The 24165-nt window shown below is 48.4% G+C and overlaps 1 protein-coding gene across 5 annotated transcripts in view; it reads left to right on the top strand.

Moving 5' to 3' along the window:
- The first annotated feature begins 1045 nt into the window (after positions 1–1045).
- Positions 1046–24165, top strand: part of NDEL1 (nudE neurodevelopment protein 1 like 1) — a 43352-nt gene continuing 20232 nt past the window's right edge. For 3 of the 5 annotated variants that reach the window (XR_012664929.1, XM_048819253.2, XM_048819251.2), the window contains exons 1-4: positions 1046–1195; positions 20735–20832; positions 22153–22306; positions 23774–23922. Coding sequence is in view for 4 of the 5 variants with exons in the window: in XM_048819253.2 (XP_048675210.1) it covers positions 20747–20832; positions 22153–22306; positions 23774–23922 (389 nt within the window). In the remaining variant the exon portion in view is untranslated. Of the gene's footprint in view, positions 1196–1674; positions 1816–7644; positions 7757–20734; positions 20833–22152; positions 22307–23773; positions 23923–24165 lie in introns of those variants that run through there. The other 2 variants (XM_048819252.2, XM_048819254.2) reach the window with 2 other exon arrangements.

The following is a 24165-nucleotide window of genomic DNA, read 5'->3' as shown; positions in this document are numbered from 1 at the left end:
CTATCAAAAAAGGGGAAAATAATTGAAAGTGACTTCTACAAAAGCCTTTGTTTGACAAAAAGCCATTTTCTACCCCATTTGTTTGATCAGCTCCCGAGATAACACGCTGTGCTTCCCTCGCAGCAGGACAGCATGTCTGGGAAGGCAGAACAGCCGTAGAGCCCCCTTCATTAGTGCCGCAGCCAACTTTCTTCCTCCGCCATCCTGGGCGGCATGTGAGCTGTCGCTGAGCAGCGCTGCTCCGTTTGCTCAGTCACGGCCCTGCTGCTTCGATATCTGAAGCATGAAGGGTGATCTGAACCCAGTCCCCGGGGCACAGGAGCAGGGCCACCCAGGCGCTGTACTCTGGTGCCAGGCAATCGCCCTGCTTTCCTCGATCCCCCCGACCCAGCAGACCCCTCTCCACCTGCAAGCACAGCTCGTTTCTGCACGTCCTTTACTTCCAAGACAAGGCCTGGGGAATCGTTGCCACGGTGTGTCTGGATCATCCCTGCGGCACCCGGGCGGACCGAGGCCCAGACGCAGCGAGCTGCGGCCCCGCCAGGCCCTAATGGGGTTCTCACGAAGCCTTGGCCAGCTCAGAGCTACCCAGTCTCAGGGGGACCGGCCCACACATTGCCCCCTTGGCACCCCGCCCCCTTACGCCCGGCAGGGCCAGGGCCCAGCGGTTTCCCCATCGGGCCAGCAGGGGCCCTGGCATCACGGTCTGAGCCGCAGGACAAGGCAGGCCCGACGCCCCGTTACCCCGCCGGACCCACCCGGGCAGCTCTGCTGCAAACGCCCCCAGCCCCGGCTGCCTCGCGGCAGGGCGCCGGCAGGCTCCAGGCCCCGCCCCGCCGACTCCCGGGCTGCGGCAGGTCCACGCCCCGGCGCCGGCCTCGGGGGCGGGGCGGAGCAAGGCCAGGCCCGCGCCGCGCCCCGCCCCGCCCCCAGGGGCGAGCAGCGGGGGATCTGGCGGCTGGAAGCCGGCTCCTAGCCCCGCCCCCGTGTGCCAAGCGCAGCCATAGCTCCGCCCCCTACACGGGCGAGTCTCGGCCGCGGCCCCGCCGCTCGCTGCGATGTGCGGCCCAAGCCCCGCCCTGTCGGCCGGCGTCACAGCGGCGGCCCCGCCCCCGCGGAGCCCGGATGATGCAGGCTTCGGAGCCGGGGGACGCGAGTGGGGAGATGCTGCTGCCGTGACAGGGGATGCACCCGGGTGAGTCCGGGCCCCGGGCCCGGTGTCCGCTGCGGGGCGCGCGGAGCTTGCTCGGGAGCAGGAGCGCGGGCTCCTCGGCTCTGGGGATGAGTGTGTCAGCGGGGGGCTGCCGGGGCGGCGGCGGGCGGACGGAAGCCGGGAGGGGCGCCGGGGTGGGGGCTGCCGGGGAGACGCCCTGTGGCGGGCACGGAAGCCGGGAGGGCCTGGGGGTGTGTCTCAGGGTCGGGGTCTCCTCAGGGGCAAGCGGCGCCTTGGAGGAGAGGAGAGGAGAGGAGCCGCGCGGGCAGGGCCGGCCGGGGGCGTACGGGGGCGGGTGGCCCCACGGATGGGTCCGCGGTTTCCTGCTCCGCAAACCTCACCGGATTGGATGTAAATTGACAACGGGGCAGGTCCCGCCCCCTCGTGCCATTGGCTGACGGGCTGCGATTAGTGACGGCCTCGTCACTCGCCAGCGAGGCCTGGGCAGCCGCGGGTGGGGGCGGGGATCCCTGAACCCGGCGCTGCCGGAGCCTCCCGCCGGAGCAGAGCGCAGCGGCCCTTGGCCCCCGGGGCCGGTGGCGCCGCGTCTCGGGCCATCCCCGCCTGCCCCGTGCGGGGCGCAGGGCGCGGTGACTGATGAGGTGTGTGGAAGTTGGGGGACGTGGGGCAGTGCCTGGTAGGGGGACACAAGCTGGGGGGTTGTGGGGCACAGGATCCTCATAGGTCGGTGTCCTGGCTGGTGAGGGTGTAGAGGTTGGGGGATGGGGGGTGTGGGGTCCTAGTGTGGGGGTGCAGAGGCTGATGGGGTGTTTGGAGCCCCGGGGGTGTGGGCTCCCAGTGTGGGGGTGCAATGGCTGATGGGGTGTTTGGAGCCCTGGGGGCGTGGGGTCCTAGTGTGGGGGTGCAGAGGCTGATGGGGTGTTTGGAGCCCGGGGGTGTGGGCTCCCAGTGTGGGGGTGCAGAGGCTGATGGGGTGTTTGGAGCCCCGGGGGCGTGGGGTCTCGGGGGGGTGCAATGGCTGATGGGGTGTTTGGAGCCCGGGGGCGTGGGGTCTCGGGGGGGTGCAGAGGCTGATGGGGTGTTTGGACCCCGGGGGTGTGGGCTCCCAGTGTGGGGGTGCAGTGGCTGATGGGGTGTTTGGAGCCCGGGGGTGTGGGGTCTTGGGGGGGGTGCAATGATTGATGGGGGGTGCGGAGGCTGGCGGCGTGGGGTCCCTGTGAGGGTATATGGAGTGCATGGTCCCCATGGGCTGACAGACACAGTGAATAAAATGAGGTGCAGGGTCCACATGGATGATGCGACAGTTGGGAGGAGCAGGGGGATCATATTCCCTAGAATGTATAATCCTTGTTGCATGTGATTTCAGTGTTCTGGGTAGCAGACGTGATGCTGACTACACCTGAGTGTTCAGTGTGGCTAGAGACAAGTTGCATTCAGCATTGTGTCAGCTAGTTGTAGGTAAAACCTGCTCCTAGTAGATTTTCCCAATGATTATCTTTTATGATGCTGAATGTGATTTGTCTCCACTGGCCAGTCACCATTATGTCCACTAAACCAACGAGTGAAAACCCACTTTCAGCAGGATTACTTTTCTTGGTGAAGGCAAACTTTTGGGCCAGGGAGGAAGGTGGGTAATGGGGTTGGATTGTCTTTTTATATATATATATATATATTACTTGCCAAAACTAGTTGTCTTATTGAGAATGCCCTGGAATCCATCCTCACTGCTGTGTTTGGAGAAGGGGAAAGGCCTGCAAAATGTTTGCTGTCAGATGGTTGCTAGGATACACAAATACGCTCATGATGTCAAATGCACTTAGTTCCAGTGAGTCATTAAAAATACTATTTCTATTACCGCAAAGAAAAGGGCAGGTTTGGGAGTTAGCTCAGTCTATTCTTCACGAGAGAATTTTTACCGGGCGGGGGGGTGTGGCCTGAAAAGCTTGAACTAAGTATCACAAATCTGTTGGTAGGTAGGTGAAGGCAGTTGGAACAGGCAACACCTTGCTGAAACCCTAAGGAAGGATCCAACTTCACAGCTTCCTCCCACATTGTGCCATATTCCAGCCACCATTCTTCTGCCTAAATAGGGCTCTTACGGTCCCTTGTTCCTTAATCAGAATTTGCTGGTGAGGCTATGTCTTCCTCCTCCCGCTCCTCTCAGCTCGCTTGAGCATGCTGCCTCTGCAGTGCACATTGAACTCTGCTAGTCAAGGAATTGTTGTGGTTTTATACCGATGAAAGTGATTTCTGTGCCTGTCTCTGGGCAGAATGTTTTATATGTTGTAGTATTCACTTGTTGTGGTTAGAGTTGTGTTTCTCAAGTGATCAGTTAACAATACAAATTGGAGATCAGAAACTTTTCATTAATTTGGGATAGCTTGTCCTTGTTCAGTTAAAAAAAATACAAAATACAAAATTCCCCTTTTCATTTGTGTAGCTATGTACTTACGTTGCACTCACATAACTAAAATAGATTTGTCTCCTCGGATGTTTCTGATTGGAACATTTTACCTATGTTATTAATATGAACTGTAGGATGGTCCAGCTTGGATAGAGTGAAAATTGTGCTAATGTGTCCAGTTTATTTGATGGCAAACAGAGTCCTGAGTAGTCTGGAAAATTAATTCCTGGTTATAGCAGAAAATCTTAATTGTTGCAAAAAGGGATGGCCTCGTGGGCAGCCTTGTGTACACAGTTACCTCTGTGTTCTCTATCTCTTGTAAATATTAGCTACATAAAGATTGACAAATAGAAGTGTGGAGCAGGAGTTCAACGGCTCTTTAGCCCCAATAAAACTGTCACCATGTTTCTTGCTAGAAAACAATGAAGATCCCCAGGTGTGTTTGCCATAACAAGCCATTGCCTCCAACTTCTCTAAGGGTGATTCTGGAAAAATTGCTCCTTGAATAACTTTCTGGGATTGACATCTTTCCCCATCTGTGACATTTGGGAGGTATCCAAGGCAGTTCTGGGTTGTCCACAGGGCACCAAGATTTGGCCATGACCCTTCTGACTGCATGCCAGATGATTATTTCCACAGCTGTATCAAAACACTATTTGTCTTACATTTTAACTTTTTAAGGCAATGCTTGTTCAACTGGGATAACTATATACGTGGTCCCAGGAAGATGTCCTCCGAGACATACCTGAAGAGTTTACCTCGGGAAGGGGAGATCTAGGGAGAGATCAGTCCCAGAAGGGAAATCATGGTTAGGTAACAAACTTTCCCTTCTGAATCCTGAGCTCTTTCCCAGTCCCAGATATGTAGTGACCAGTTTAAAAAAAAAAAATAGTCAGGGAGAGAGATGAATAAAACAGAAGAAGGTTCTCTCTTCTCTAGAATTAATCTAATTATTATTAATCTAATGTTGGAATTGCCACTTGGATCACCTTCCTGCAGAAGGATGCTTCTGTGAAGGATAGGAGGTTGAGCCTGTAGTGCTTGAATAAAGGGTTTGAAAATGAGTGACCTGGTTGCCACTTTACAGAGTTCTTCTGGTGACCGTCAGTCTTTCTGCCCAGAAGGCTGCTGGAGAACATGTGGAGTAGGCACAATGCCTTCTGAGATCAGTCTGGATCTGCATACATTTTGCTGATGCTGCACTCGATCCCCCTAGCTGGTCTTCTCACATCTAATATCCCACAGTTTATGGTTTTTCTTCTGGTTGGTTAGGCTTTGGGGAAAACTCAGGAAGAATAATCTCCTGGCATGTGTGGAAGGAAGAATTTTCCTGGGTAGTGAATGAGTATAAAAGAACTACCTTAGGCTCTTAGGATGCCCAGTAAGGCTCTGGTCTTTTAAGAGCAGATATTTTAGAGACTCTTCTAGCTAGTGGGATTGTAACCGGGAGCTATATCTTCAAGGATTGGAAATACAGACACCTAGATGCCATTGTTTGAATGGATGGTTGCGAGAGCTTGTTACTCTGGTGCAGGTTCCAGGCCAGGCAGATAGGCCTGACTGTTGGTTTGGACAGATATCCTGCCACCACCCAAGGGAACCCTAATATCTGCTACAGATTGGATCAGCTTGTGTTCAGGACACTTTAGCTCTGAGATGTGAGATGCAGCGAGGGGAGGTCTCGGCTGTTCTGTAAGAAATCCAGCGGAACTGGGATGTTTGGTTTCCTGGGTCTTGACACTAGTAAGAGTTTTGGCCATATCCTGTGAGGTTCAGGAGGATAGAGAGTTTGGAGTGTATCTATTACACTGGAAGAATATTCCATCTGTTGCTGCTCAGTAACCAATTGTCAGACTTGTGTAACCTGGTTTGGGATGCAAAAGCCGACCTGGGGACAAGGAGGGCACATAAGAGATATGTCCATTTGTGAACCAGAGCATTTGTTCCCAGTGATGTCTGCTCTCGTGAACATGAGCTTAGTTTTTGCATTTTGACTGCATGAAGATGGGTCCACATGGGAGCAGTCTGGCCCCTTGGATATCAGCTGGAATACTTCTTTGTTCGGGAACCATTCTCAGTTACCTGTCAGTTCATGGCTTTGCCAGTCTGCTTTAGTGTTCAGTGTCCCTTCTGTGTGAGGTGCCCTGATGGAGGCTAGGTGACCTCTAATCAGAAGAGAATCTGCATCACTTTGGACTTGAGCTTTTTGTGTCCTCTTGCTAGTTTATGTATCCCATGGTCATCCTGTGTGATTGAATCAGGATGTGCTCCTTCCTCAGCTGTCCTGGAAATCTTGAAGGGCCAGTCTGACCACTTTCATTTTTAATCTTGACCATGATGGAGAAGGAGCTTGGCAGGTAGTTTTGTTTGGGGAGTAAAGCCTCGGGGATGTTGGACCTCCAAAGAGGAAGGGGGCTCACTGCTGCCTCCAAGAAACTTTAAAAATTGGAATGCCAGTGGTTAGGCAAGGTGGGAGTCCTAGAGTCTGCTTTTTTTGCACTGCTGGAGGCAGAAAATCTGGGGTTTGGATGGGGAACGAGCATGGCCTAGCCCTGGAGCCACACTGACAAGTCTGAACTGTCTCTGTTATTTGCCAGGAGAAAGGTGCAGCCCAAATGCCTTGGACCAGTGGTCTCCAACTTTGTTACGCACAAGATCACTTTTTGAATTTAAGTGCAACCCAGGATCTACCCCTCTGCTTCCGTAAGGCCCCGCCCTGCTCACGCCATCCTCTCCTGTCCGTCGCTCACTCTCCCCGACTCTCACTCGCTTTCACCAGGCTGGGGCAGGGGGTTGCGGTTTGGGACAGGGTGCAGGCTCTGGGCTGGGGCCCAGGGGTTTGGAGTGTGGGAGGGGGCTCTGGGCTGAGCCTGGGGCAGGAGGTTGGGATTCAGAAGGAGGGGCAGGGTGCAAGCTCTCGGAGGGAGTTTTGGGTGGTGGAGGGGGCTCTGGGCTGGGGCAGAGTGTTGGGGTGCAGGAGGCGGTATGGGAGCCTGGCTCTCGGAGGGGACTCGGTGCTGGGGGTTGGGGTGCGGGCTCCCACCGGGCGGCACTTACCTCAGGCGGATCCCAGGCAGCTGCGCAGTGAGGCTAAGGGTACGTCTACACAGCCGAAGTTAAAGCGCTGCCATGGCAGTGCTTTGATATGGCTGTGTAGTTGCAGCTCCAGCACTGGGGAGAGCTCTCCCAGTGCTGTAATAAACCACCTCCGCAAGGTGGAGCTACCGGCGCTGGGAACACTATCTATGCTGCCACTTTACAGCGCTGAAACTTGCATCGCTCAGGGAGTTGTTTTTTCACACCTCTGAGCAAAGAAAGTTTCAGCGCTGTAAGTGGCAGTGTAGACAAGGCCTAAGGCAGGCTCCCTGCCTGCTCTGGCCCTATGTTGCTCCTGGAAGGGGCCAACGCACCCCTGGGGGAGGGGACGTGGTTCCGCGCACTGCCCCCTCTGCAGGCACCACCTCCGCAGCTCCCATTGGCCACAGTTCTCCATTCCCGGCCAATGGGAACTGTGGGGGCGGTGCTTGCAGGCAGGAGCAGCGCGCAGAGACCCCTGCCTCCCTTCCCCTTCTCCCCTGCCTCCCGCCCCCGGAGGCAGGCTGGCTGCTTCCGGGAGCAGCATGGGGCCGGGGCAGGCAGGGAGCCCGCCAGGCTTTTAGCGGCCGGAGATTGCGATCGACTGGGAGAGTCTCCAGGATCGACCAGTCAACCGCAATCGACCGATTGGTGACCACTGCCTTGGAGTAATGGCGAGACCAGGCTCCAAACTGGACTACTTTCTGTCCATCGTTGCAACGAGGGTTTGAGGGGCAGCTGTCTTATTGTTTGGACAACTTGTGTTAAATGCCTGGAGAATGCCTCATCACTGTGTCAATGGAAAGCAGTGTGTGATATCAATGAGACAGAAAGTGTGTCCTCGGCTTCTGCCAGCCAGAAATGGACTGTGTTATAAACCTGAATTCTGATCCCATTGAGCAGCCCAGTGCCTGCTGGGCTAGCACATCTGAAGATGCTGGATTTAATCTGGTGAGCTGGAGTAGTCACTCTTACCTGTGTTTGTGCGCAGGGAACTGAATCCAGTTCTGATCTGATTGGACACAGGAAGTCTTGCTGGAATCACGGTTCACTGTTGATGTGCATACCCTCAAAATTCAGGTTTCACATTTGGGTGCTTAAAGGTAGGTTCAAAAACAAATGATCTGTGAAAATCAGGTCACTTTAATTTGATGACAACATATGGATTTTTAGGGGCCTAAGTTAAGGCACCCAAGTTTCAGAAAGGTTGGTTTTTAATAAATACAACAGGGTTGCATCATGTAATTGATGGGGAGGGCTGATGCTGGAGTTTGGCTGGTTTTCATTCTCTGTGTGGAAAAATCAGAGGAAACTTTGCAGCTCTGAGGATACATTAACTCTGGAGGACCACCCTAATTTACATAGCTTATAAAATGTGCGCTGCGCTATTAATACCTGAGTGCATATACACTTCATATGTGGCATCAACTGACACTGAGTTTCATACATATAAGTAACTTATTTTGAAATGACACTTCCAGCAGAACCGAATTCACTGAGCAGTCTTCTCTCACAAATTGAGGTGGCTGTGTGGGCTGAACATTACGAGCTATTAAATATATATTTGTAAAAGGCAATTTCCCTTTATTACAGTCATTCCCTTGACATTGGTGTCTGACAGGAATAGGCACACTGATAACAGGTTCTTTATCAAAGTGCAGTATTTTGGGATTTATTTTTTTTAAACTGCCACACTTGTATCCTGGCCTGTTAGCTAAATGGGAACCTCTCCAGAACTTAAAATTCATCCATGAAAACAGCTGCTAATTTATGTGCACTCAGCATCTTTGCATCTGTTTAAAGGAGACAGATTTTCTTATTACTCCCATTACATTTTACCTCTTGACACCACTTTTTAAAATTGAATTTAAGGATCATTCTGCAAACATTCTTCACCTTAATTCTCTACCACGGCATGTTCAGTTCAGACATCTGGTGGTTGGTAGTAGGGGAAGAAAGCTTTTGTTAGCAAGTGAGTTCATTGATTGGACATCAACAGTTCTCTAAGGCCACAATCTGCAGTCTTTACTCAGGTAAAGGCCTGAGTGGACTTTGGGATGTGGACTTACAATTGTGTAAGCCAAGGGTTCTCAAACTTATTTAGTAAGCTGGAGCACATCTCGGTAGATGTCTCTTGGATGCTCTTCTTTCCATTCACAGTTGAGGAAACCACCTTTTCTCCCATTCCTGATCACTTAATGTGCCCATGGCAGTTGCTTCCATGGTGAAGTGACATTAGGGAAATGTTTAGTGTATTTTTGGTGTCATTAGTGCAATAAGTCTTTTGTCCAGTTTTTGTTAAAATCAATCAGCCTGGTTACCCTGACTCAACTTTTCCTCTCTCTTGCCCATGGTTCTCTGCTCTCTGGTACCTTTCCCTGATGCTTGGTTCTCTTCTCCCCTGGGCATACCGCCCTTGTTTCTATCTCCTACTGGTCCCTAGCAGCTGCAGTTTCACTGATGGCTCCAGTCCCTGAAGGTGGCTCCTTCACCTCCTCCATCTATGTAGCAGTGGGCCCCAGGGGGACAGCTAGGCTGGCTGATGGATTCCAATTGCCTTTTGCTCTTCCTTCCACTTAAGAGCCTGGATGCTCATAGAAGCAGTTGGAGACAAAGAAAGCCAACAGCATGTGATCTCTCAGCACTCTGCAGATTCCCAGGGTTCCCCTACGCTGTGGCTGGGAGCATACCTCCCAGCCTGGGTACACAGGCATACACTAGTTCAAGTTGAGCTAGCATGCTAAAAGTAGAAGTGTTGATGTTATGGCACAAGCAGCGGCATGGGCTAGCCATCTGAGTTTGGACCTAGGGGTTTGCGTGGGCTTGTACTGAGGGTGCGATGAGGGAGGGGTAAGCCTGAGCCGTAACATCCACACTGCTACTTTTAGAGCTCTCGCTCATGCAGAGCTAGTGCATGTCTGTCTACCTGGGCAGGGAGGCATCATTCCAGCTGAAGGTTATAGAGACCCCTAGGAGCCCACAGGCCAGAGTTTGGGAACACTGGCATTAGCAGTAATTGTGAGGAAGTGCTGATTAGTTTCTGTTCAGCAAACTCTGCTGATGACAAAGCCAGTTGTAAGAAGCGGATTATTCATCATTCCTGCATGGGCTGCGTTCTCCCTGGATATTTCTGCAGAAGTGCAATCACTATTTGAATAGTTGCTCTATACAGATTTCGTGTCAACTAGTTGATAGATCAGACGTCTTTTAAATAATTATTTTTTCTTTATTTTGTGGTTCTTGGTGGCCATCAAACCTGCCTCTCAGCTTACCTGATGGTTTGATCTGATGCTTAGTGGTCCTAGTGTGACCTGTGGTTGTCACAAATTGCACCAGATATGCTAGTCAGGAGTAACAGAGCAACTCAGGAGGATTTTCTAGGGTTACAGCTTGACTTTCAAGCATCTCTTTCCCTTCTGAGGCGTGGCTAGACAAGCTATGCTCACCTGCCCGTGTACCCCAAGAGGGCCTGTTCAGTGGCAGTTAATAGGAATTTTAAATTCCGAATGAAATTGACAAGCTAATCAGGTCATGGGAGGTGGAGAGAACTGTGCTGGGAGTGTGACAGCTAAGCACAGAAAAGAGCTGATTAAACACGAAAATCTGCAGCTAGGAGTTGCAAATTGCTTGGGAAACTTGGCTGCATTTGGACTAGGGAATGGGGGTGGGACACCGTAAAGGAGTCTTAGTCCAGGAGCAGCTTGCTGCCAGGGCCAGTGGTTTGTTGGATTGGGGTGTAACTAGTAGGCAGGAATTGTACTGGGGTAAAAAAGGGTCAGAAAGGGATTGTTGTTTTCAGTGTTTGGTGCATTGATGCTATACTGTGACTACATACGCAGACATTCTGAACTGACTGTACTAATTAACCACACCCATCATATCATTGGCTCAGTCGTAATTAAGCAGTGTATTCCTGGAGCTAACACATGTCGGGTCTGCCATCCATATGAGCCTCTGCCATGGTTTGAGGCTTGGCTATAACAAAGGCCTTTTCTTTGCTGCTAAAAAAGGTGTCTTTTTGCCTTGGGGTGACATGCATGAGCTATCCTAAGATAAAAACACAGGGAACACAAGGCGCTTTAGTTTTACCGTGAGGTCAACTTGACGAAGTCTTGCACACCATTTCCACCTGAGTTGACCTTGGTGAGCTTACCTCTTGGTAGCTGCACTAGGATTGCTGTGCCGCTAGAGCTGTATTGGTATACTACGCTGGCAAAGCAAAACTAATCACTTTAGCTGGCATAGCTTATTCTACCACTCCTGGGTGAAATAAGCTATGCAGGACTGGCAAAAGGACACCCCTGACCAATATACCCGCAGAAATATGTAGCGTAGACCTGGCATCAGTGTAGTTTTAACAAGGCCTGTGTGTATCCTATAGACTATGTGACATATACCGTACCAGAGGTTCTGGGAGGTCAGTGCATAAACTTCCCCTATTTTCATTCCCCAGCATCACTAAACTCCATTGGTTGTGTATGGAGTCTTTTGTCTGCTTAGATGTTGGAAACAATTGCCGGCTCAATTTAATCTCTGTGACTCCACAGTAAACAGTTCAATATTGGCTGCATGGCAAACTGCGTTCTCCTCTCTCTGATCGTTTTGCAGCATCCCTTTCCCAAGTTCCAAGTGCAGGATTAACTGCCCAGTCAGGAAGTGGAAACAAACCACTTTTTATTAGGGAAGCAGAGGGAGAGCAGCATTGTTACCACCAACAGGAGCTCTGGGTTGGCTCAACAAATTGACACTAACCCCCCTTGGCTTCTTCAGAGACAGTTTTCCAGAGAGATGGACAGAAACTAGCAGGGAGGAGCATATCTTTTCATAGTCTCTGTGCTGGGATGTGTGCTCCCCCACACCTCAGCCTGGCTGCTTTGAATGGGTCTGGCCCTCAAGGATTTCAGGGATGTGGATCTAGGTTGTTCTCGAAGGTCTGTATGTTTGTGGGGCTTTTGTTTCCTATGCCTGCAGGTTTGATGCCTGAGTGAGCCTTTTATCTTTCTCTTTGAAGGTGCTTTGGCATGTGCCATTTGGCAGCTGGTAGAGGTAGATTCTATGCTGTGCTTCAGTTAGTTTGAGACTCTGGTATGGTGAAACATGTGAATGCCTGGAAAGTCTCTTATCACACACCAAGCCACAATTGCTAATAGAGCATGCATTGGTAATTGTAACTTGATTTGTGGTAAGAGACTTCTTGCATCAGCTTGCTCCTAGCTGGTTTCAGATACGTAATGTCTGGGTTTATATTCTTGTACTGCCAAGGCTGCAAGTTACATGTGCCACAACTGGATATCAGATTTGACAATTGTTTGGTTTGTCATAGACTGGCACCTCCCTCACTGGGAGGTTCCAGGGAGATGTATCAGGCTAAGAGACCATGGCTTCCACTGTGCTTCATTTGGATAGCTTAAAGGCTTTTATATTGTGATCTTTTCCACAGGCTGGATTTAGTTGAGCCAGGCAGTCTGCAGCACCTAAACTTAAAGAGCAGGATTGGTTAGCATTGGTGGAGAAAGGGCCATTATGCTGACACAGCAACTTTGGGACCGTGGTGTCCTTTCTGCTGGAGCCCATATGCTGCTGTTGTAAGAGGCATAAGACATCTGGTGTGGTTTATCAGAGAATATTAAGTGCAAAAATAGTATTTCAATAATAGGTGCACTTACTAAAGCGACAGTGGAAGTGGGCAGCCTTCCAATCTGTGTATGAAAATGCTTCCAGCTCCCATTTCATGACAAGAAAAGCAATAATAAATCAACCAAAGAAATATAATCTGTATCTCAAACATTTTAATAAGTAACTTTTAAAAAAAAAATCAATGTGAATGTGTTAGCTCTTGCCAGCTGTTTGCTTCCTGGTCATGTCCTGAGAACTAAGATAGGGAAGCAATCAAGAATCCAACAGTCTAAAGTTAGTTATTGTACAGTCTGTAGTTAGTATTCCTGCCTGTGACCACAGCAGGTATTGCCAATAAAAGTGGGTAGGACCAGAGCCTTGTGTGCTTTCTTACCTTTTTACCGGTGTCTGGGTGGAAGCGGCAGATGGCCCGATTCATGACCCAGAGAGCACTAGCTTTCTGAACTGGAGAGCATCTTTAGTGCAGGAAGGGAATGACTCTCTAGCAACATCCTGGGATCTCTGGGAAATCTAAGTTTCAGGAAGATCAGGAATCTGGCAGCCAGAATGGGTGATGACATGGTGTTTGTTTATCCCAAAGGCCCTGGATTTGCTTCTTGCCATGTGTTATCTTGGTCAAATATGCATCTGATCCACCAGGTTACCAGCCGATAGTAGGGACACCTTAAAGAGTGGGGGAGCAAGTCAAGTGTCCTTTGGCAGATTTTAGAGACGGGAAGTCTGTCATCACCCTGGATGGTAGCATCGGTTAACTAGTCAGGCTGCTCTCCAGCACGTCTGGTGAGACCTGGATAACAGAAGGCTGTGTCTCTTAGGCTATGGTGGCAGAGCTTAGCCATGCCGACTATTTACCTATGGGATTCAGGTGGGTTTGTACTTGGCATGGCTAAGCCATGCTTCCACTGTAGCTACGTGTGTGACTGCAGCTACGCTGCTATTTATACTTGCACAAGCTCAGTGGGAACTACTGCGAGTATGTATACGCAAGCTGGAAATCATGTGCTTAGTGAGCAGTGAGACGTAGCCTTGCTTTGCCTCCTCCGTATTTCATTTTCTGGGTCTTGGAATTATTTGGGGGATAGAAATGGTCGGTGGGAGGGAAGCCAGTGAGGTTCTAGTATGGAGGTAGCCTAGAAGCAGGTGCTTAACACATACAGAAGTGACCTGTTTCGTGGGCGTTAAATACACTAGTTAGTTTTATTTTCCACATGAAATGATAATCTGTCTTTAGATGGGAGGATGAGGAGTGGTTCAAATAAGGGAGGCTGCAGGAATGCAGATGTTGCATGCAGCCTCACCTTGGCTGAGTCATGCCTGCGTCTGACAGATACTTGAGGGGTCTGACTTTCTCACATACTGTGGCCACATTTGTATAGCTTATCCTAGGTCACTGAATTGAATTGACATGTGAGGGTGGAGTCTGTGCTCACAGAAAGTTGGCATTGCATTCTAAATCCCGTGTTGCGTTCCATGCTCAGTGTTGTTTCAGGTTGATATTCAGTCCGAGCACTAACAGCAGCACAGGGTCACATGGAGGAGGGCTAGGGAAGCGTTTTAAAGGTACTCTGTTATGCAGTGAGCTGCCCTAAGTTCCAATGGCTTAGTTGAAGAGCAGCTTCACAGGGATTCATTTTATTAGCGCTGTCACACACCTACCATTAGGAGACAGTATTCCCAGGCTCTTTCCAGCATCAAACCTGTTCACTCAGGCTGTGCAGTGGGTTCACCATTTGACTCTGAAATATTCTAATATTACTAAATCTCTCAGAGGCAGGGGGCCAGTTGGTCCCATGCAAAGAGAAGTGTCTTCAGATACCTTCTACACACAGACCATGAGCTGGTAGGTTTTAACATGGTCACAACTGTGAAAACTAGCACACTTGTCTCAGTCTGAGATTCCCTCCTACTCGTTGTTTAGCCCTGTTCACTTATATAATAAGGGCTTGGAAGGAACTAGCACATTTTCAAATTGGTTCTTGATTTAGAAATATTTTCAATTCTGGAGTTTTGGCCAGTTATTTGGGTTCTCCCAGGGGCAGCTAATGAATGCTGAACTGTGGTGCTGCCCTGTGTATTCATACAGTGAATCCTGCTTTGATGTCCCAGCTCAAAAATATCCTCTGTGGGGAAAAGCCCTGGGAGAAGCCAATGCATTGTCTCAGCTGTACTCTAAAAACCTCAGTGTTACGTGTTAAAGGCTTGATACTGCAAACGCTCCATGTGCAAAACTCCAGTTGAAGTCCATGACTAAGGGCTTGCCATAGTGGGCTCTGAACACCCCTACGTAACTACTAGGGCCAGGAATTAACCATAGATAGAGCAGAGCACTGATTCTTTGTTAACTTAAGTTATCATGATTGCACTGGCTTATATATGCCTTACAACAAACTAGCCTCTTCTTCTTCTTTATGTGTATCATGGTAGTGCCTATAAGACACTGTACAAATACATAGTAAGATCGTCCCCGCTTTGAAGAGCGTACACTCGCTAAATAGACAAGAAAAAGGGTGGGAGAGACAAAAGGATTGGTCCAAGGTCACACAGCAGCAGGTCAGTGACAGCTGGGAATAAAGAAACCTGTTCTTCTAACTTCCAGTCTCTCTGCGGAACTATCCTGCTATTTTTAGGTGGTGTTTTTTTGTTTTGTTTAAAACCATCTAATAGTTAAGTGTCAAATAAAGGAAGGCACAAGCTATGCCTAACTTATGAAAATAGATTCTCTGTTCAAATGTAGAATCAATAAAAGCCACCAGTGCTGAACCAGATCTAACTCGCTGGGATATAAGTGAAGTTCCCTGAGCTTTTTGGTTCCTTTTCGTGCCATCTGGAATTGGAAAAATGGATAGTTTACAAAATGATAGTTTTTAGGCATTTCAAAAGCCTTATAAGCGACCCTAAAAATGCAGAGCTTTTAAAAACTTTCCCTATCACTCTGTGACCTTCCAAATGTCGGGAAGTTGCTGAGACGGTGGTGTGCCAACCACAGCAGCCTCTGAAACAAACAATAATAATTATAATACTTGGCAGTAGTGAGCAGTTCATTTCTGGGTGAAATTCAGGAATGAAACCAAGAAAGAGCTCTTCAGTGGGCTCAGAATAGCCTTCCTACCACTGAGCCCCAATACGGTCTGGGGATGAAGAACACCCTGTATCAGACCCACCGCCAAATGTCATGGCGCTAGGTTCGTTTCTTCTCCGAGCCTTCCCACCCAAGGGTCCTGCAAGGGATTATAGGCTGACTCAGCCTCCCATCATGCCTTGAAGCAAGTTTATCCCAGATGCTGTGGTCTCTCTAGATAATAAGGTAGCTTGGCCAGATGCTGCTTATGTCTCTGAAGGCTGGGTTATCCTGGGGCAGGGGAAAGAGTGAGTTTGTGTGTAAATACACATTGTACAGTAAAATGGTGAAGTTTCGTGAGAGGAAAGAATCCACCCTCCCCACAATTTACAAAGCCATAAAAGCTTCAAGGTCTCTGCTAGCCTCTCTCATGTGTTCCATTCCCGACCCTGCAATTGGCAGGGATGACTCAGGTGTTTGATTCCAAGGGTGTAGCTCATTTGAATGGGCAGGGAGGAGTCTTTGGATGGACGTACTTCTATAAGACGATGTAAGATGCCTCGTCCAAGCTCTCCACCGTGTCCAAACTGGAATCTCCTGGCATGCCTCTTGCTGGCTGTTTAGTAGATTAACTACTTCGGAGCTGCAGAGGCTGAGTATTGTGCATCCTGTATCTCGGGGGGGGAAGGTGTTTGCTCTTGATCTCAAGCATGTCATGTGTGCCAAGCTGCAGCGATGGGTTCCCTAGAGCTACAGGTCTGAACACGTGCTCGGTTCTGTCAACAAACATGGTTCACTGATTCAGTTAGGTTTTGAGCAGAGTTGGACTGAATTCCTGTAGGTTGCACTTACGTGCCCTTAATGATGTTGAGTCAAGGGGACTGTGGGTGTATGAGGCCATTGCATGGAAGCTTAAGCTTTTGTACCTTCACAATGATAAATTGCCTTGTTAAGAGGTATAACAGGTATAACCAGTGCAAGGAAATGTACTGTAGAACTGGGACATATTCCCTGTACGTTTATTTTCGCAGACTTAAAAATAGCTGTGAAAATAGATTTACAGCCAGTGGTTTCTGCTGAGAACTCCTGTGCTGCTACTGCCTAGGAACAGGCGGCTGCTCCAGAGCTGTCTAGCACTCACAAAGTGTGTTCACACTGCTCTGCCTAGCCAAAGGCAGCTCCCCTCCCCCCGGCGAAAGAAATGAATCTACAACTAGCGCTGTCCTGTGAAAATTAACAGGCAAAAATCTGCTGCTCTGGTGCTGATCGGACTGTGTGGAGGGGAATTCTAGTGAAGCTCCATGAGATCCACATGTAAACTCATCCTCAGTCCGTTGAAATATGGACAGCAAAAGGCTACTTGGACTGGAAGCTCTTTGGGGGTTGGACCGTGTTTTTGTTCTGTGTCGGTCCGGCACCTAACACAGTGGGGCCCTGGTCCATGACGGGCTCCTGAGTGCTATCGCAAAGCAGATATAGTGATAAACTCACGATTCTAAAACAAGGTGCATCTGAAGTGACTTTAGTCTCTAAGGTGCCACAAGTACTCCTTTTCTTTCTAGGGGGAGAGGAGTTTTTGAGGCGCTTAATGCCCTTTGGATGAATATGGTCTCTTGACCTGAATTGTAGCAGCTGTAGGCTGATACAGCGGCAGCTTTCCTTTGCATTATTCATGGATTAAGTACTGCTGTCTAAGGTGCTCATGTTTTCCCCCTCTGTTGAATGCAGTGCAGTTGTGGTGTTCCACGTTTACTGAGCCTGGCCAGACCTCTAAAATGTGGGTCACAGAGATGCAGGAGATGTCAATTTGGCGAGTCTAGGCCTGGAGGGGTGGAAATGGGCACTGATGCTTGTTAGAGCCCAAAATGAGGAGCTGTGTATGGCTGATTGAGCTGACAGGAGCAGTGTGCTATGAGGGTTGTTTAAATCAGGGCTTCTCACAACAATTTTTTCTGGTGGCCTCTGACAATTTTTCCTAAAATACTTAATTAACTTTAGGAAAAACCAATAACTATCCACATAGACATGTTGAAATCATTGTAATTTATTGATGTAGGATTTTTTCCCCCAGACTCAATAATAAATAGTCATGTACAGTTGTCTCTATTCTTTACTGGACCTAAACAGAATAGAAACACAAATAAGGTGCTTCGTACGGTCTTGTCTTTTTTTGCTTTTTTTTGGTTCCTTTTTTTTTCTTCAAGATGTGCTAGTTACTAAGTCTGCTGTGAAAAGTGACATTAACAAATGTACAAATATCACTTTTCACAGCAGACTTACTCAGCCCCGGCAAGCCTGGGATGGGGAGGTGAATATGGAAGCAGTGGGGGCCGGGGGCACTGGAGGAGGGGGGGTGAGCTTGGGGCCAGAGCCCGCCACCATATGGTGAGGGCATGGAGCCTGAAACCTCGTGGCTGGAGCCTGACACCACCAGCCCTGGGAAGGTGGGGAACCCACTGCCTGCCTGCTCCTCCAGCTTTTGTGTCTTCAGAGGTGGGCAGGGCCCAACCACTGGTGGTGGCTCTGGGGGAGGGGGCTGCTGCTTTAGCCCCCCCCTCACCCCCCATCATAGCCCAGGAGGCTGTGGCTCAAGAAAAGTCCTTGGTGGCTGCATGCAGCTAGGGTGGATGCATTTGAGAAACACTAGTTTAAAGTGTCTGTCCTGAAGGTGGGGGAGAAACCAGCCCATTCCTACCCTCCTTCATGGGATTTAACAATGAAACCTGGGTCACAGGGCTTGAGCAATGGACCAGATGCTAGTATAAAAGATGAGGCCTTTCTCAGAGGGAGTTCAGAGACAATATCTTGGTAAGAACCAGCATGCTGCATTGGGCTTAAGGGTTGGGGAACAATTTCCAATGGGGCCTGCTGTGTGGGTTCTTCCACTACATTTTTCACATCAGCCGAGCAAGAGGGTTCTGTTAAGTGTGGAGCCCAAGCCTCCCCCCATCCTGTGAAGCAAATGTCCCTCTGTTACTCATAGCTTTTCCCAGCAACAGAATAAAAATTACAAGATGCGTCACTTTTGCTGCTTCTGCTATTAGCTGAACAACTGTGAAACTCACTAGAATCTAGCCACTAAAGCCTGGTCTACACCAAAAATTTATCTCCACCTAGTCGTGTGTCTTGGGTTTGAAAAATTCACAACCCTGGGGGAGACAGTTAAGCTGACCTCAGCCCTTTGTAGACACCACTGGGTTGATGGAAGAATTCTTCTCTTGACTTAGCTATTCCCTCTCGAGGGGTGGATTTACTACAGTGATGGAAAAATCCCTTCCATGGCTTTAGTAAGTGTCTGCACTACAAATGCTACAGCGGCACAGCTGGTAATGTTGACAAACCCAGAGCTGCTCAGAACTGTACTCATCCTCGCTGTTGTAGTGAAGGGGGAGAGAGACGGATTGTGCTCTTGAGTAGCTCTGTGGTACAAGGTGCACAGATATGACAGTAACTAGCGCCATGTAAGAGGGAGGTAGATGCTGCTGCTCAGAATCAGACTTTAGTGAAATTGAAGAGTCTGGTAAATTTCTCTGTGCTACTGCCAGATAGTTTCCATTAAGAAGTGCATTTTTCATGCCCTGCTGAGTCAATTTCCAGCGTAACCTTAGATAGCTAACTTCCCTCCACCAATAGAGCCTGATCCAGATGCCCTGGCAAGGGGAGCTTTGCCCTCTGAATGTCTTTAGACTAAAAACTACTACAGAAAATTCTTTCCTGGGTATTTGGCTGGTGAATCTTGCCCATATGCTCAGGGTTTAGCTGATCGTCATATTTGGGGTCGGGAAGGAATTTTCCTCCAGGGCAGATTGGAAGAGGCCCTGGAGGTTTTTCGCCTTCCTCTGTAGCATGGGCACGGGTCACTTGCTGGAGGGTTCTCTGCTCCTTGAAGTCTTTAAACCACGATTTGAGGACTTCAATATCTCAGACATAGGTGAGAGGTGAAAGGTACCTGTCCTTTTAAAAACACTTATTTTAAGTGGATTAATATTAAAATTGGATGACTGTGAATTTTAAAACCAAGCCTTGTGGAAAGAGGTCCTAGATAAGTGTGTGAAGCTACTAACACTTCAGAGCTAGGTTCAAAATATGACTAGAGTTTCCTCAATTTCTGGTCTCCATGTGTTCAGATCACAAACCACCACAAAACTATCCTGTGAGGTGGAAGAGTGGGCAGGTTGCTGCCTGGTGCTGGTCTCTCTGTATCTGTGCCTGTCTGTCGTCAGGGATTACTGGTGTCCCTTTCATGAATGCTGAATTCACTTGTAGTTCTCGGCAAGGCATAAAAACTCAAGAAAGGTCACAGTGATGGGGTCTCTCCAGTATATCAAGTGGAGTGCCCCAAGGGTCGGTCCTGGGGCCGGTTTTGTTCAGTATCTTCATAAATGATCTGGAGGATGGTGTGGATTGCACTCTCAGCAAATTTGCGGATGATACTAAACTGGGAGGAGTGGTAGATACGCTGGAGGGTAGGGATAGGATACAGAGTGACCTAGACAAATTGGAGGATTGGGCCAAAAGAAATCTGATGAGGTTCAATAAGGATAAGTGCAGGGTCCTGCACTTAGGACGGAAGAACCCAATGCACCGCTACAGACTAGGGACCGAATGGCTAGGCAGCAGTTCTGCGGAAAAGGACCTAGGGGTGACAGGGGACGAGAAGCTGGATATGAGTCAGCAGTGTGCCCTTGTTGCCAAGAAGGCCAATGGCATTTTGGGATGTATAAGTAGGGGCATAGCGAGCAGATCGAGGGACGTGATCGTTCCCCTCTATTCGACATTGGTGAGGCCTCATCTGGAGTACTGTGTCCAGTTTTGGGCCCCACACTACAAGAAGGATGTGGATAAATTGGAGAGAGTCCAGCGAAGGGCAACAAAAATGATTAGGGGTCTGGAACACATGAGTTATGAGGAGAGGCTGAGGGAGCTGGGATTGTTTAGCCTGCAGAAGAGAAGAATGAGGGGGGATTTGATAGCTGCTTTCAACTACCTGAAAGGGGGTTCCAAAGAGGATGGCTCTAGACTGTTCTCAATGGTAGCAGATGACAGAACGAGGAATAATGGTCTCAAGTTGCAGTGGGGGAGGTTTAGATTGGATATTAGGAAAAACTTTTTCACTAAGAGGGTGGTGAAACACTGGAATGCGTTACCTAGGGAGGTGGTAGAATCTCCTTCCTTAGAGGTTTTTAAGGTCAGGCTTGACAAAGCCCTGGCTGGGATGATTTAACTGGGAATTGGTCCTGCTTCGAGCAGGGGGTTGGACTAGATGACCTTCTGGGGTCCCTTCCAACCCTGATATCCTATGATTCTATGATTCTATTTTGTGGCAATCCCAGGGATGTCCTCTTTGTCTTTGTCCTTATCTTATTCATGTGTTTGCATTTTGCAGGTTTCATTGATCATGGACTGTGAAGAACTCCCAGATTTTTCGAGTCCAAAAGAAGAAACTGCTTATTGGAAAGAGCTTTCCTTGAAGTATAAACAAAGGTATCATTTTGGATTCATAGACCTGTGCTTACTGTTAGCTCTACCAGAATGTGGCTAATCAACCTGCCTCTCAGTGGGAGTTTTGCTTTGATAAGTGTCAGGTGTGTCCAAATGAATTTCTTCATTTTCATCTTTAAAAATGCCAGGTCAGTCAGTAAGAGCCCACTGCTGGAAGCAGAGCATCTTCTGCATGGGCATTACCAACTTGAGAGCTCCAGGTTGTGGATTGCAGCCTCCTAGGGCAGATTGTATGAGTTCCTTTTGGCTACCATTGGCATTAGCAGGGCTGGCTTTGCAGATTGGTATCTAAATACCTGGAGCAATACTCTGCTTGGTTCTGTGTTTCGGGAACCTCTGCCTGCTTTCCTCTGGAGTGTTGTCCTTCTGTTCTGTGTTACTGTTGTGGATTGCACATGTGCAGCAAACAAAACTTCCTGCAGTCCCAATATGCACATCAGAGCCCAGGATGCTAATGAATTCATGTTGCTTCCCGACCACTGAACGTGTCAGATTGGTGAAAGAAACACAGAACTGGCATATTTCAGAGGGAGCATCTGAAGGGACCTGGCATCTCCTGAGTTGTTCTTGAATGTCAGAAAAAATTCAGGGCCTTTAGGGGTTAAGGAAAGATTTGGTTTCTGTACCCTTATAATTCACTTTCCTATAAACTTTGCTGCTTGATGAGAGCTGAGCTGGTAAGCACAGGGCAGATACAGACATGTCAGTGACGTGTGTACAGTGGGCAGTGGCTCCTTTTAGCAATTTAATACCTTGCAGTGGTGTAAGGTAAGTATTATGCTGGCTCCCTGACTAAGTGGTTAATAACCTTAGGTTCTAGAAAAGGGTTGGGGTTTAATGTTACTTTGGTGTGGCCATATGGTATAACAATATTGTTCTCTGTTGTTAGACTGCATTCAGTCATATGTTTTTCAATCAAAACCAGGTTAAAAATTCACTGGCTAATACCAGACCTGTCCATGAAATGATTTAACAAATGCTAGCTGTGAAAGTTAATGAATAGAGAATTTTTGTCAAACTCCTAGACATCCTGTTGTTGACCTTTGTGCATGGAATTGTATTTAAACATGTTTTTAATACAGCAGTTTGTGTGTTGCACAAAAATGAATTTCCTTTCATAGCTGAACTTCATGTAACTCTTACCTTACTGCAGTTCCCTTCTTCTCTTGAAAGAGATGCTGTTTATATGAGTCCCTTCATATGCTGGAGATTCTTCCTGGGTTTATCTTTAGACAAGATCCGTGGGTTTTGTTACAACTTGATAAACTAAACCCTTGACTGATATGAATCCTCTGCTTACAGTTTCCAGGAAGCACGTGAAGAGCTGGCTGAATTCCAGGAGGGGAGCAGAGAATTGGAAGCTGAATTGGAGGCCCAGCTAGTGCAGGCTGAACAGAGGAATAGAGACTTGCAAGCAGATAACCAAAGACTGAAATATGAAGTGGAAACATTAAAGGTACCGCAGTGTCTGTAGTGGAATGGCCTGTTCTTGCAGGTAGTCAAAAGTGTGGTCCTAAATTATCATTCAAAATCTGTCTCGTCTGTACAGGTTTTTTGGTAATTCAGTAATTGTATCCAGAATATAAAGGGAGGGGAGCAGACATATGTTTGAGATCCGGTTTTGAGTATGGCATGTGCCCAATGGGTAAGACCAGGTATTTACCAGCCACCTTATATGTCAGGTAAATTTGTGGAGGAATTTGCTATGTTCCTTGGCCATGTAATAAGAGGGACATGTCTCGGATCCTTTGCTTTTGAGCTTGATCTTGAGTTTTGCTTGAGTAAGGGCAGCAGATTTGGGTTTTCGGAGACTTTGGTGGATTTGTTGTTACTACAGCAAGTTAACGTAGCCATGTGATGGACATACTACTAATCTGCTTTGTTAGGCCATTGAATCATTTTGTTCATCATTTCAGCAGTAGGATTGTGCAGCTAATTCCTGTGAATCAATGGTTTTTGCCCAGAATGTCTCTGGTTTTGTGAGATTTTTAAGGCAGTTAATGACCTCTGACTCGTGCATGTCCTTTAGTAGAGATTCTGATAGTGTTCTGTAGAGTGTTCAGATAGACAATAGAATATTCTAATTAATGCATCTGGGCCGATCTGTTCTCACCCTGCCCTGGGATCTTGGAGAGCACCATGGTTTGGTCCTGCTCTTGGAAACTTGACCCGGGGCAGGAGGTGGGAACATAGCTGGAAATCATTGTGTTCTGAGCCAGGGCAAATGTGCTCTGTGGGATCCCTGGTTATCTTATCCCTTCCCTGTTGTAGTTATGAAATCTGCATGTACTTGAGGAGGCCAGTAGCTTCTTCAGGAAAGTCTCTAGCTGCCTCCTCGGAGTTGTGGACATTCTTAACCAACCAGACTGTCAGCACCCACTTTCCAGTTTTTCCAGGTGAAGGTCTTGGAGTGAACTTCCCTGTGCAGTCAAGAAGCAGATTCCAGTGCCTCTTATTTTTGCTCACCGTTGGGATTTCAGGCCGGTTCTTGTCGTAGCATAATTGTCTGGAGTCTGGGAGACACAGAGTCAGAATCCTCTCTAGCAGTTGTATTGCTTTCTGGCCACCTGTAGGTGTGCCGGGCCACATTTATGGTTTTGAGGGTGACATTTAAAAGCCTCCTGGACCTGCCATTACAGACTATTGAGAACGGAAGTTGATGGGTGTGTTTGGGAGAATAACTAGCTATTTGGTGACTGGATCCTTGCTGTGCACAGTGTTGGCTTTCTTTATTTCAGGGTGCCCAGTGCTGATGCTTTGTAAATATCCATGTTAATACTGGCATTTCTATGTGCTACCACCAACAAACCCACATGAGCTGACTAATTCTGTTGTGTTACTTTTTTCCCTCTTATTTGGCTCTGGCTTGCCTCAGAAGGTTGTATATTAGCAACATTAATCTTGCTTCCCCTCTTATTTCCAGGAGAAACTTGAACACCAATATGCACAAAGTTACAAGCAAGTGTCGGTGTTGGAAGATGACCTAAGTCAGACACGGGCCATTAAAGATCAGCTACACAAATACGTGAGGGAGCTGGAACAGGCCAACGACGACTTGGAGCGCGCTAAGAGGTGAACGCTACAAACCGATTGCCTTGCTAGATCTTCCGCTAGTCATTTAGCTTCACAGCTCTTGACTATCTCTAATGGATGCAACTTTGCATAAGGAGAGAGACTGTTTTTTGTTGCACTCATGCAGTTAAAACCGTATTGAGGCTCCAGCCCAGTCAGATGTCCAAGTTCGCCTAACTCGTTAGCCCTACAGTACAGCAAGAAGTCCTAGAATCAGAGAGTTTAAGGTCAGAAGGATCACCA

This window comes from Caretta caretta, chromosome 14, assembly GCF_965140235.1.
Source record: "Caretta caretta isolate rCarCar2 chromosome 14, rCarCar1.hap1, whole genome shotgun sequence".
In the NCBI taxonomy this organism is placed as follows: domain Eukaryota; kingdom Metazoa; phylum Chordata; order Testudines; family Cheloniidae; genus Caretta; species Caretta caretta.
This window is presented reverse-complemented; position numbering and strand designations above follow the sequence as displayed.